We start from the raw sequence: 14577 nt of genomic DNA, 5'->3' as shown, positions 1-14577 counted from the left end.
CACACAAACATAACCTCACATCCAAATATGAATATAACGGGAAGCAATAATCACTATTCCTTAATATCTCTCAACATCAATGGCCTCAACTCCCCAATAAAAAGACATAGATTAACAAACTGGATACGCAACGAGGACCCTGCATTCTGCTGTCTACAGGAAACACACCTCAGAGACAAAGACAGACATTACCTCAGAGTGAAAGGCTGGAAAACAATTTTCCAAGCAAATGGTCAGAAGAAGCAAGCTGGAGTAGCCATTCTAATATCAAATAAAATCAATTTTCAACTAAAAGTCATCAAAAAAGATAAGGAAGGACACTTCATATTCATAAAAGGAAAAATCAACCAAGATGAACTCTCAATCCTAAATATCTATGCCCCAAATACAAGGGCACCTACATATGTAAAAGAAACCTTACTAAAGCTCAAAACACACATTGCACCTCACACAATAATAGTGGGAGATTTCAACACCCCACTCTCATCAATGGACAGATCATGGAAACAGAAATTAAACAGAGATGTAGACAGACTAAGAGAAGTCATGAGCCAAATGGACTTAACGGATATTTATAGAACATTCTATCCTAAAGCAAAAGGATATACCTTCTTCTCAGCTCCTCATGGTACTTTCTCCAAAATTGACCATATAATTGGTCAAAAAACAGGCCTCAACAGGTACAGAAAGATAGAAATAATCCCATGCGTGCTATCGGACCACCACGGCCTAAAACTGGTCTTCAATAATAATCAAGGAAGAATGCCCACATATACTTGGAAATTGAACAATGCTCTACTCAATGATAACCTGGTCAAGGAAGAAATAAAGAAAGAAATTAAAAACCTTTTAGAATTTAATGAAAATGAAGGTACAACATACCCAAACTTATGGGACACAAAGAAAGCTGTGCTAAGAGGAAAACTCATAGCGCTGAGTGCCTGCAGAAAGAAACAGGAAAGAGCATATGTCAGCAGCTTGACAGCACACCTAAAAGCTCTAGAACAAAAAGAAGCAAATACACCCAGGAGGAGTAGAAGGCAGGAAATAATCAAACTCAGAGCTGAAATCAACCAAGTAGAACCAAAAAGGACCATAGAAAGAATCAACAGAACCAAAAGTTGGTTCTTTGAGAAAATCAACAAGATAGATAAACCCTTAGCCAGACTAACGAGAGGACACAGAGAGTGCGTCCAAATTAACAAAATCAGAAATGAAAAGGGAGACATAACTACAGATTCAGAGGAAATTCAAAAAATCATCAGATCTTACTATAAAAACCTATATTCAACAAAACTTGAAAATCTTCAGGAAATGGACAATTTCCTAGACAGATACCAGGTACCGAAGTTAAATCAGGAACAGATAAACCAGTTAAACAACCCCATAACTCCTAAGGAAATAGAAGCAGTCATTAAAGGTCTCCCAACCAAAAAGAGCCCAGGTCCAGACGGGTTTAGTGCAGAATTCTATCAAACCTTCATAGAAGACCTAATACCAATATTATCCGAACTATTCCACAAAATTGAAACAGATGGATCACTACCGAATACCTTCTATGAAGCCACAATTACTCTTATACCTAAACCACACAAAGACACAACAAAGAAAGAGAACTTCAGACCAATTTCCCTTATGAATATCGACGCAAAAATACTCAACAAAATTCTGGCAAACCGAATCCAAGAGCACATCAAAACAATCATCCACCATGACCAAGTAGGCTTCATCCCAGGCATGCAGGGATGGTTTAATATACGGAAAACCATCAACGTGATCCATTATATAAACAAACTGAAAGAACAAAACCACATGATCATTTCATTAGATGCTGAGAAAGCATTTGACAAAATTCAACACCCCTTCATGATAAAAGTCCTGGAAAGAATAGGAATTCAAGGCCCATACCTGAACATAGTAAAAGCCATATACAGCAAACCAGTTGCTAACATTAAACTAAATGGAGAGAAACTTGAAGCAATCCCACTAAAATCAGGGACTAGACAAGGCTGCCCACTCTCTCCCTACTTATTCAATATAGTTCTTGAAGTTCTAGCCAGAGCAATCAGACAACAAAAGGAGGTCAAGGGGATACAGATCGGAAAAGAAGAAGTCAAAATATCACTATTTGCAGATGATATGATAGTATATTTAAGTGATCCCAAACGTTCCACCAGAGAACTACTAAAGCTGATAGACAACTTCAGCAAAGTGGCTGGGTATAAAATTAACTCAAATAAATCAGTTGCCTTCCTCTATACAAAAGAGAAACAAGCCGAGAAAGAAATTAGGGAAACGACACCCTTCATAATAGACCCAAATAATATAAAGTACCTCGGTGTGACTTTAACAAAGCAAGTAAAAGATCTGTACAATAAGAACTTCAAGACACTGAAGAAGGAAATTGAAGAAGACCTCAGAAGATGGAAAGATTTCCCATGCTCATGGATTGGCAGGATTAATATAGTAAAAATGGCCATTTTACCAAAAGCAATCTACAGATTCAATGCAATCCCCATCAAAATACCAATCCAATTCTTCAAAGAGTTAGACAGAACAATTTGCAAATTCATCTGGAATAACAAAAAACCCAGGATAGCTAAAGCTATCCTTAACAATAAAAGGACTTCAGGGGGAATCACTATCCCTGAACTCAAGCAGTATTACAGAGCAATAGTAATAAAAACTGCATGGTATTGGTACAGAGACAGACAGATAGACCAATGGAATAGAATTGAAGACCCAGAAATGAACCCACACACCTATGGTCACTTGATTTTTGACAAAGGAGCCAAAACCATCCAATGGAAAAAAGATAGCATTTTCAGCAAATGGTGCTGGTTCAACTGGAGGGCAACATGTAGAAGAATGCAGATCGATCCATGCTTATCACCCTGTACAAAGCTTAAGTCCAAGTGGATCAAGGACCTCCACATCAAACCAGACACACTCAAACTAATAGAAGAAAAACTAGGGAAGCATCTGGAACACATGGGCACTGGAAAAAATTTCCTAAACAAAATACCAATGGCTTACGCTCTAAGATCAAGAATCGACAAACGGGATCTCATAAAACTGCAAAGCTTCTGTAAGGCAAAGGACACTGTGGTTAGGACAAAACAGCAACCAACAGATTGGGAAAAGATCTTTACCAATCCTACAACAGATAGAGGCCTTATATCCAAAATATACAAAGAACTCAAGAAGTTAGACCGCAGGGAAACAAATAACCCTATTAAAAATGGGGTTCAGAGCTAAACAAAGAATTCACAGCTGAGGAATGCCGAATGGCTGAGAAACACCTAAAGAAATGTTCAACATCTTTAGTCATAAGGGAAATGCAAATCAAAACAACCCTGAGATTTCACCTCACACCAGTGAGAATGGCTAAGATCAAAAACTCAGGGGACAACAGATGCTGGCAAGGATGTGGAGAAAGAGGAACACTCCTCCATTGTTGGTGGGATTGCATACTGGTACAACCATTCTGGAAATCAGTCTGGAGGATCCTCAGAAAATTGGACATTGAACTGCCTGAGGATCCAGGTATACCTCTCTTGGGCATATACCCAAAAGATGCCCCAACATATAAAAAAGACACATGCTCCACTATGTTCATTGCAGCCTTATTTATAATAGCCAGAAGCTGGAAAGAACCCAGATGCCCTTCAACAGAGGAATGGATACAGAAAATGTGGTACATCTACACAATGGAATATTACTCAGCTATCAAAAACAACGACTTTATGAAATTCGTAGGCAAATGGTTGGAACTGGAAAATATCATCCTGAGTGAGCTAACCCAATCACAGAAAGACATACATGGTATGCACTCATTGATAAGTGGCTATTAGCCCAAATGCTTGAATTACCCTAGATGCCTAGAACAGATGAAACTCAAGACGGATGATCAAAATGTGAATGCTTCACTCCTTTCTTTTCTTTTTTTTATTTATTTATTCATTTATTATATATAAGTACACTGTAGCTGTCTTCAGACACACCAGAAGAGGGCATCGGGTCTCCTTACAGATGGTTGTGAGCCACCATGTGGTTGCTGGGAATTGAACTCAGGACCTCTGGAAGAGCAGTCGGGTGCTCTTAACCGCTGAGCCATCTCTCCAGCCCAACTTCACTCCTTCTTTAAAAGGGGAACAAGAATACCCTTGGCAGGGAAGAGAGAGGCAAAGATTAAAACAGAGACTGAAGGAACACCCATTCAGAGCCTGCCCCACATGTGGCCCATATATATACAGCCACCCAATTAGACAAGATGGATGAAGCAAAGAAGTGCAGACCGACAGGAGCCGGATGTAGATCGCTCCTGAGAGACACAGCCAGAATACAGCAAATCCAGAGGCAAATGCCAGCAGCAAACCACTGAACTGAGAATAGAACCCCCGTTGAAGGAATCAGAGAAAGAACTGGAAGAGCTTGAAGGGGCTCGAGACCCCATATGTACAACAATGCCAAGCAACCAGAGCTTCCAGGGACTAAGCCACTACCTAAAGACTATACATGGACTGACCCTGGACTCTGACCTCATAGGTAGCAATGAATATCCTAGTAAGAGCACCAGTGGAAGGGGAAGCCCTGGGTCCTGCTAAGACTGAACCCCCAGTGAACTAGACTGGTGGGGGGAGGGAGGCAATGGGGGGAGGGTTGGGAGGGGAACACCTATAGGGAAGGGGAGGGGGGAGAGGGATGTTTGCCCGGATACCGGGAAAGGGAATAATACTCGAAATGTATATAAGAAATACTCAAGTTAATAAAAAAATGTAAAAAAAAAGACTTTAATTACTAAAAGCTTTACATTTTTAATATTAAGTACAAGACCAGAACATTTTCTCCAGTGTCAGCTGCTAGATGTCACCTCAGGCCCCTGGATTCACACATGGGAAGCAATGTGGGTCCTGCTGTCAGGTCGCACAGTATACATCGAACTGTTGACTTTTTGTTTATAATAGAAGATAATTCCCAAAACACTTTTTGGTTACATATTTTCTAGAAATAATGACACCTAAATTTTGTATGTTTTTAATTTCTGTAATTATTGAAGGTGTCTCAGTCTGCAGTGATCATTCTGTTAAATTTTTTATTACAGATTTTAATCCCCACAATTCATAAGACAAGAAAGTTGCTTTTTTTTTTTTAAAGAAGTAGTGTCTTAGCTATTGTTTTGCATTTTGGTTAGTGAGAGTGGACATGCTCAGAGAACTACTGTGTAATTTTCTAAGACTTTAATTTTTCTTCATGCAATTTACATTTTATTATATCTAGATTAAAGAGGGTTTGTTAGTGTTACTGTGCATGGATTTTGGAACGTTTCTCATTCAATTTAGAGACTTCACATTGACATTTTGCTTTAGTTTACTTTTTAAGATGCAAGGAATTCCTAAATAGAGTTTTCTTAAAAGACCCAAGACTTAAATGGAATTAAATAACTGGGAATTAAATAAAGCTCTCAATGTACATTTTAACATTACAGATGTTTATATGCCAGTCTGTACTAGCTAGAGTTAGCAACGTCACCTCTGTTAGTCTTGCTTATATTATTACTTAAGTTTTAATAAAATATATACGGGCTCAAGGAGTAATTACGTCTTATGTCATGTGGATAACAATTCACTCAGAATATTTGTATTAAGCATGTCTATTTTCCTGTTCATTTCACTACCTGTGCATTCAATTTTTACTGATGAGATTCACAGTCTTAACTGTCACTGTTAATGGTCACAGCACTTTACTCTGGCAATATTAAATAGATTTGGGATAGTAGGATGTTGTCACATTGACCCATAAGGAAAATGGCACCTCAAGCTAGATGTGGACCCCTCAGGCACTTGACAGGCGGTCGTTAGTGACATGGAGTGTGGAGTAGATGTGATGTTCTATGTAATCCCTGTGTCACCGAGCGTGATCAGTTTCTGATGCCAGGTGGGACTCTGAAGTAAACAGCAAGCCTTCCAAAGGCAGAAACTGTGTGGCGACCTGGCCTGGAAACTGAGGCCATTCACAATTTATTACGTTTACAAACAATCTTCATAATTACTTGAATTTCTTTGCTTAGGATGGATATAGTTTCTCGCTCAATTCAAGCATTCTTCCATTGAATCCTTTTAACCTCAGGGAAAGTTACACACACACACACACACACACACACACACACACACACACACACACACGTGTAACTGCTTTGAATGGTATGCTGAGTCACTGTGTGATATCATCCAGCATCAGATAGGATCAGCTTTGACCAAGTCTTGTTTGTGCCAGAGTTATTATTGCCAGAGTGGCCACAGACCCCCCGGTGCTAAACTGTCCCGAAGCAAAATTATGCCAGTGATGATATCATACTATATTTCATTCATAAACATTTAGTGTGTTACTCTAAAACAAGCCCTGCCTTTCCATCACTGCTAATGAAAATGTCAACTTCTCAGTAATTTGCATTATCTGGTTAGTATTATTAAGTTTCCTTGATTGCATCAGAAGATTTTCTCAAAATTTATTCAAAACAGGCATCTGAACACAACCCAGATGTTGCAATTCACTTTTGTTAGGTTTCTCCCTCCATCCTCTTGGAGGTTTATAATTTGTGTCTTGAAGAAGTCACGTCATTGGTCTTTACAGTTCCTCGCAGTTTGAATTATGCTGATGGCATCATATTGTGTCATGAAACCTGTTTCTCTCTTTGTAGTCTCTGCAAATTGGTAGTTATATCTAGAGAACTGATCAGATTTGGGTTCAATTTACTTTGGGAAGAACACTCGCTGATGGAATTTTTGTTCTCCGGCCTTTTTCTATTGTAAATGGCGCGGCAGTGAATGATTTTGTACACGTTTGCCAAGATGGTTTTCAGATATATTTCTATAAATGATGTTGCTAGGTCATAGCTAATCAATGAAAACATCTAATGTGTGGCCGTATCACCTTCTGTGGGGCTTGCATCATATTCTATCCGCCTTAGAATTTGAGAGTGAACATGCTTCACCAGCGCCTTGTAGAATGCTTTGTTTGTCACCGATAGTCTGGAAGCTGAAGAATAGCATCTTAGGGTAGCGTTCCTTTGTTATGCTGACAGCTCTTTATTGATAGCGCTCACAGCACATCCCCGTGAATTCTGACAAATGTGCAAGCACACGCATTAAAGATCCAGCCGAACCCTGCTTATGGATGTTCTGTTTCTGAACGTGGATTCTCTGACCCGCAGGTCTTTTGTAGTATTTCAGAAGGCTTGATCGGGGCTCCTTATCTTAGATAGTCATAAGTGGACTTTTGTTTCTGATCTTTAAAGGGATTCATCATTTCTGACATTCTTTCCTCAAAGTATTTTAAACCATCAGCATTCTGCATACATTATCATCCACCTTAAAGATGATTTTTACATGGCTTGTCACCCAGGAAAATGAATTGGAATCACCTAGAGGTCTCTGCTAAAGATATAACTTTAAGTCTTCAGGTTCGTTTAAAAGCTTTTTTTTTTTTTCTCATTTGTGGCCCGAGGATAAGGTAAGTCCATGGCTGAATTTCCAAAAGCAAAACAAAACAATTAAGATGTTACACAAAGTGTTGGGAGTGTTAAATGAAAAATAGTAGCTTGATTCTTTACTGTTAGATTCTATTTAATTGGCCCTTTTCTGGGCCCAAAGGCAACAACATTGATTTTTTTTCCCTTAAGCTATAAAAAATATGTTCACATCTTCCACCAATGTGTTTTAATTTTTTGTACAACATGGACCAAATATGTCAAAGGAATCTAATTTTAAAGTTGTGTCTGTTGCAAGAAACTTTAGAGACTGTAGATGGTAAAAATTTGAAATTGATCTTAGACATTCTTAACTCAAGGGCTAATGTGCCAGACTATAGACATACCCCATTCTTTCATTTTTCAATAGGTAGAAACTGCATGTTTTTACCAATGTCTCCTACCTAATATTTCTTAAAGTTCATAATTATAACATCCTCAGGAACTCCTGTGGAAAAGGTTTGATTTTGTCTTTGCGAAGTCATTCTTCAGATTAATTCGTTTGCTCATGTCCCTAATTTCACATCAGAAACCAGAAGAGCACAAAGAGAAACTCAAGGTTAAAGTAATCAGTGAGCAGTGGCTTGAAATAGCATGCATTATGAGATCCCTTTTTGGAACTCGTCTTCCCAAGTTCATTATTGATATTTCACTGCTAGAAAGTACTTTATAGCAGAGTAGTTCATAGCAGAGAAATTATGAAATATGTACATTTTTGTCCAGTTTCTGACTCCCAAATTCTTTTTTCAAAGATTTACTTGTATAATTTTGTAGTTGCATGTATGTGTGTGCCTGTGTGGCATGAGACCAGAGTGCCTACAGAGGCCCAAAGAAGTTTTCAGATCTCCTGGAGCTGGAGTTGTGAGGCACCGTGTGGGTGCTGGAAATCAAACCTGGGTCCTCTGCAAGAACAGCCAGTGCTCTTAACCACTGAGCCATCTCTCCAGCCCTGATTTGTATGTTCACAAATATTTAACAGTGTTAATGGGAAATACTAAGTTTGGAGTACACATGGCTATAGGCGAAGTCTAACCCAGAATCAGACACTGCCTCGGGGTTTGAAGTCAAGCACCATTCAGTGCTAGAAGATAGCTGTGCAGATGATAGAATGAAGAATCAGAGGTCTGTGGGGCAGTATAGAGGTGGACAGCTGCTGATGTCATCGCCACCCTCAAGTCGGAGGGATGGGACAAAGGAGTGTGGTGCTACCACACTCCGTGGGAGAAAACCTCAGAGCTATTTGGAACCACATCCTCGGAGAAATGGGAGCACTGGAGAACCTGAGATCCTTCTGAAAAGAGAGGGGCAGGAGATGCTGCTGATGATGCATGCCTTGTCTCCTTCCCTCCAAACTTCCAAAGATGGCATCTTCCTTTGTCTGAACCAGCTAGAAGCCAGGTGAACGGGGCATCTGAGAAAGAGGCTGCTTTTGGTCTGAGCACAGATCAGGGAGATAGAAACAGACTGAAGCTCCCCACAGTACTCATGGGCTTCAAGTTAAAGGGCCACGGAAACCAGTGAACACCACATTTGGCTGCAAAATTAAGTTTCTATCTTCCAAAATTTCTCAATGTTTCTTTGTACTTCGTGATAGCTATTTGCTTGGCTCTGAAAAGTTTTCTTATAAAGCTATGAGGTGGAATGACTGCAGTTGTGTGTTCCAGGCCCTATTCTTCAGTACTGAAGCTTGGACTAAAGCCAGGTCCTCTAACACCGGGCTTAATGAGCCTTTCCCATCTTATGATGAGAGTTCAGACTAAGTCCAACCCAACACTGTAGCTTGTTTACAAGCTTTCTGATCTTCATCGAATCGTGGGGCCAAATCTTAGTGGCCTTTGGCATTCTCATGTGTAAAACAGGAACAGTGGCACCAGAACACCTTGTAGGGATCATGGGTACAAAACAGGGACAAATGTATGGAAACTCTTGAAAGTCTTCCTTGAGAATGAAGTTGGGGGATTACTTAGTGCATAAGAAATAGAGTGGTACTGCTGGGGAGATGGCTTAGCAGACATTACTTGCTGCTATTCCAGGGGACCCAGGTTTGCTTTCCGGGATTCACATGGTGGCTAACAACCATCTATAACTCCAGTTCTAGGGCATCTGACATTCTCTTCTGTGCCACAGACACTAATGAAGGCAAAACACCTGTACACATAAAGTAACAAGAAAAAATAGGTTTAAAACACAAGCAAAAAAGTAAATGACAACAACAAAAACAGCAAAACAAACAAATGAACAACCGCAGCAACCTCACAGTTTTCTTCTAGTACATCTTAAGCAGGGTTTCCAAATTGGCTAGTATCCCAGGCCATTTTTGTCTTTCTTCTAGTTGTTACTTGTTTTCTTTTCTTTTCTTTTTTTTTTTTTGAGGATGTCCCAGTGTCTTGGCTTAGCCAAGGCTAGCCTTGAATTCATGACTCTCCTGCTTCCAGGTTCTGAGTGCCAGGATTATTGGCATGTACCTCCGTGCATAGCTCTCCTCCCCTGATATTTAATTCTGTACTTATATTAGGTGGGCCGTGTGTTAGGAGATGTACCGGTGATGGCTGCACAAACAGGAAACCTTTCTTTGGTGGAAATACATTTCAAAAAATGTGATATTTTCAGTAATTCTGTGAGAAGTTCATGCATGCGTTTGGACCATATTCACCATTTACTCCTCCCCCCCAACCCTCCCTGGATCAAAGCTTGAACACAGCCTCTCTTTCCGTTCTCCTCTAAATGCAGATCAGAAAAGCCATGGAGACATCAAGGGCGGCTAAAGAGCAGATGCTGATCAAGCAACACAAGCAGGTGTGGTGGCAGGAACAGGAGAGGCTGAAGGGGATCAGGTGAGACTGGGCCTCCCAACCCCTAGGTCCTGAGAGCCCCCCTGGGGGTTTCTTGCCCATGATCAGTTCACATCTCTAATGCCCGATCTCAAGTAAACCACACAATCAAAATCTAGAGTTACTTGAATGTGAGTCACATTTTTCTTAGCTTACTCTGGAAGGCAGGGGGCCTGTGGTTATACTTTTGCTTCTTGACTGAGTAAGGGACTGCCTCCTCTATCTGTCACTCCTGCCCTCTTTCATACTCCCATCCCAGGGCATGGCTGTGTGCAAGTATGTGTCACACGCTGACATTGGGTACATGCTCTTCTCCATGCGAAGCAGAGGCTCCCCAGGGACAAGCGTCACAGTCACCTCTTCATAGTGGGTACACAGAAGAAGCTTAATATATGCTCTCAAGACAAGGGAACCAAAGACCCCAGGCTTCTTGGGTTGGGTCAACGTTGCACCATGACTACCATGACTCACTCAGTTTGGATTTGGATCCTCTTCCTGTTTGTAGCAATCAAAGATGAATTAAGAGAAAATAATAATTTGAAGTAAAGGCCTGAAGAGAAAGCAGATGTCTTCGTTCCCATGTGAGGTTTGGCCATTTGCTCTGGCCAATGTAGCATTTATAAACGATGCTTTAAAAATGTTATTACAGGGACTCATTCTTCAGAAGGTAAGGCACTGTTGTGATCTTAGCCTAAGTCAGGTTTCCGGGTTCCATTGTCTTTGCTTTGGACTTGCGTGCTTTCATGCCCAGTGATCCCTACATGAGAGGCGCAAGGCTCATGACTGATGAGGCTTTTAGATTATGTTAAAGTCAGAAAAATAAAAAATGCAATAAGTTCTGCAGCTATAAAAACCGACTTGAACTGTACACCAAAGCCTTCCCATGTCACCTCTTAGGAGAAAAAATATTCAAGGCCACTGAAACAAAGCTCTTTGAAAATGTGCATAGCCTGAAATAGAAGACAAAGGAAAGCCCTAGTTAATCTCGTGGTCACTGATATTAGCACGATGAAGGAAGATGCTGGCAAGGGTTGCCTCCTCCCCTTTCATTTTATGAATCTTAAACAGTCCACATCTTCCCCAGTGTGTGGAGTGAGTTGATCTTGAGCCAGACAGATGACTCACACGCACAGCATTAAGGAAACTTATTCTGTCGGCTGAGCTAGGAGGACACAGGGAGACTGAAGGCAAGGACCTCGCCAGTGAGGATGACCCCCAATGCCTGCAAACTTATAAGGATTAAACGCTGCGCGCACGAGCACGCACGCACACACACACACACACAGAGAGAGAGAGAGAGAGAGAGAGAGAGAGAGAGAGAGAGACTGCCAAGATAATTTTCTAGAATATAACGTAATTTTAATATTCAATGAAATCAAAACTAACAGCAATAGGTACCCATTAGAGAAGTGGCTAGATGCTGGCAACGTGGGGACCTTAAATAAGTTAGTAGTTTAAGTGATGTATTTATCCATCTTAGAAAATCTGCCTGGCACGCAGGATGGCACATGCCTGCAAACTCAGTACTCAGATGCTGAGGCAGGAGGATAACTACAGTTTCAAGGGGCTGAATAGCAAGCTCCAGGTTAATGTGAACTACAAAGTAAGATCCTGTCTCAGAAAATTAAAAATGAACACAGGCATGCGCGTGCGCACACACAGACACGCACACACACACACACACACACACACACACACACGTACACAACAAACAATACGGAAATTATAAGGAAAAAATTAATAAGGAAAAAATTCTTATTTAACAGCCCCAGTCCTGCAGAAGATAAAGGGTACAGGTGTTTAACCTCTCCTTGGTAACTGGGTGTGTACCGGATAACACAGTTAGTGGTTCTGGTGCTTAACCTCAATCTAGACTACCATGTAGGTCTCATGGCTCTCCTGGGGCTGCTGTTGGGACTTCTGACAGAGCTGAGAGGGCTAAAGTGTCTGCAAAGTGTAAACAAGATCCTGTGCAGGAAGCTGGGATTGGAACACTGGGATTTGCTTCCTGTGTTCCATTATCTTGGAGCTGGCTGACTTTTCTTTTTCCTGAAACGTTCCATCCCCATCAAAGAATATCTGGTTCTCCACCCCTGCTAGTCCAAACCAAGGGATCTGGGCCAGGAGACGGTTCAGTTGGTAAAGAGCTTGGGAGGGAGGCACAAAGACCTAAGCTCCATCTCTACTACGTGACAAAGTGCCTGGCACCTTGGCCCACGGAGTCCTAATGAGGTGGACACAGGATGATCCTTGGGCCTTGCTGGTCAGCAAGTCTAGCTGAGTTGGCAAGTTCCGAGTCACGTGAGAACCCTATCTCAAAAGCTAAGGTAGAGGGCTGCAGCTGTTAGGAGCACTTGCCGTTATTATATTCAGGACATACATGGTGCACCTATGAACGTGTAAGCAGAGTGTACATACATATGTGTAAGCAGGACACACGAACAAATAAATATTTAAAAATATAAGGTGGAGAGGGGTCAAAAATGATGCTCAATATCAACCTGTGGCCTCTACGTGTGTACCTGTATGTCCACACACACAAGGCCCCAGTTAGGACCTTGAAATCTGTACTTAGAGAACTAGGTGAGATTTCCAAACATCGAATTTGTCTAATATTTAAATTAAAATATTTTAATCTGAAATCTAACTTACTCAAATCATATGGCCTGTGGACTCGATTACATGTTCCCAGGAGCCTTTGCTGTCACTTTCCTCATGACACAAAGTGAGCTTCGGTGCAGTTATCTGTCGACGTTACGACGTATCACTGTCTGTCGAGGCAATGGTTTGCAGAGGGTTAACCTAGGGAAGGGTGCGTCCGAGTCTAGTGCAGCTATCACCCTTGCCTGAGCGCTCAAAGTTCTGTGTGGGGAATTGGTCCCCTCAGATCACTAAAGGAGCATACAGCTTCCCTTTAGAAGGAGCCGAGCTGTTTGCTCCAGCGCTACATTTGTGTGCAAACAACTTTGTTCTAAAGTGCATTCTGGATTGTCTTCAGGAAAATGCACCCACCTACTGCAGCCCCTAAAAAGGAAAGGAGAAAAAGAATGCCATGGGGGTATGTGTATGTGGTGGTGCGCACCTTTGGTCCCAGCACTCGGGAGGCAGAGGCAAGCGGATCTCTGAGTTTGAGGCCATCCCCGTCTACAGAGTGAGTTCCAGGACAGCCAGGGCAGCAAAAGAGGCCCTGTCTTGAAAAACAAACAAAAAAGTACCCACCATGCATGTAACAGTGGCAGGTGTGTTCTTAGAGACAAAGGCTTAGGGAATGGCTTCCCTGGTCCAGCGCTTAGCTAAACAAGACCAAGAGGCTGAGCTTGGTCCCTAGAAACAATGTTAAAGAAAAGCTGTGTAAGGCATGCAGTTGTGATCCTAGCGCTGCAGAAGTGAGCACGGATGGATCCCCGGGCTCACGGGCCACCCAGTCTAGCCTATGGGTGATCTGCATCCCAGTGAGATAGGCCTCAAAATGGGAAGACTGAAGGCTGACCTCTGGCCTCTTTGTATACACACCCAAACCCAATGAACATATATATACACACATGCACATGCATGTGCATACCTTCTCCCCATTCTGATAAAAGCTACCTGCTGGGAGAGAGAGAAGCATTATTTACAATAGTCTTTCACCTTTATCCGCACATACGAATTTGCTTGAAATGTGATGGTGCCACACATGTGAGCATCCTCCAGTAAACATTACAGCATTAATTTGAAAATTATTTGGAAAGAGTGTAAAATATAAGGGATAGGCGAAGCAACCCAAACTACAACACGAACTGTTAAAGATGCTGCTATTTCAACTACATAAAATACATGCAGTCAAAGAATAGAATCCTGTCTGTGAAGTGAAAAATAACAATCGTATTAACGCATTATAACAGCTTCCATTTTCTCATGTCATTTCAAAATTAAAGTACACATCAGCAACAAGTCTCTGATTTAGTTACATAAGCAAGGGGCGCAAAAACAGAACTGTGTTGAATGTCCACCTAGAGGTTATTATGGTTTTACTCTAAAGATGACTGTACCTTTAAAAATGTAGTAAAAGAGTCTAAAGATTTAGTGATCTCTGTAGGACTAAAAAGAAAAAGTTCATCTGTTCTCATTTGCCTGACTCAGACTCTCATCACCTCTGAACGTTAGGGCCTCCTTGCAGGTCCAGGCTGGCCTCTCTCCTCTTCTATAGCGGCCATTGCTGCTACTCACCCCTCATCT

At 41.4% G+C, this 14577-nt stretch overlaps 1 protein-coding gene across 12 annotated transcripts in view; it reads left to right on the top strand.

The window, feature by feature from the left end:
- Positions 1-14577, top strand: part of Ccdc148 (coiled-coil domain containing 148) — a 275147-nt gene that overhangs the window by 82584 nt on the left and 177986 nt on the right. For all 12 annotated transcript variants that reach the window (XR_010064611.1, XR_010064612.1, XM_039104827.2 and 9 more), the window contains one exon: positions 10259-10362. Coding sequence is in view for 10 of the 12 variants with exons in the window: in XM_039104827.2 (XP_038960755.1) it covers positions 10259-10362 (104 nt within the window). In the remaining 2 variants the exon portion in view is untranslated. The remainder of the gene's footprint in view (positions 1-10258; positions 10363-14577) is intronic.

Source organism: Rattus norvegicus, chromosome 3 (genome assembly GCF_036323735.1).
Source record: "Rattus norvegicus strain BN/NHsdMcwi chromosome 3, GRCr8, whole genome shotgun sequence".
Classification (NCBI taxonomy): Eukaryota; Metazoa; Chordata; class Mammalia; order Rodentia; family Muridae; genus Rattus; species Rattus norvegicus.
This window is presented reverse-complemented; position numbering and strand designations above follow the sequence as displayed.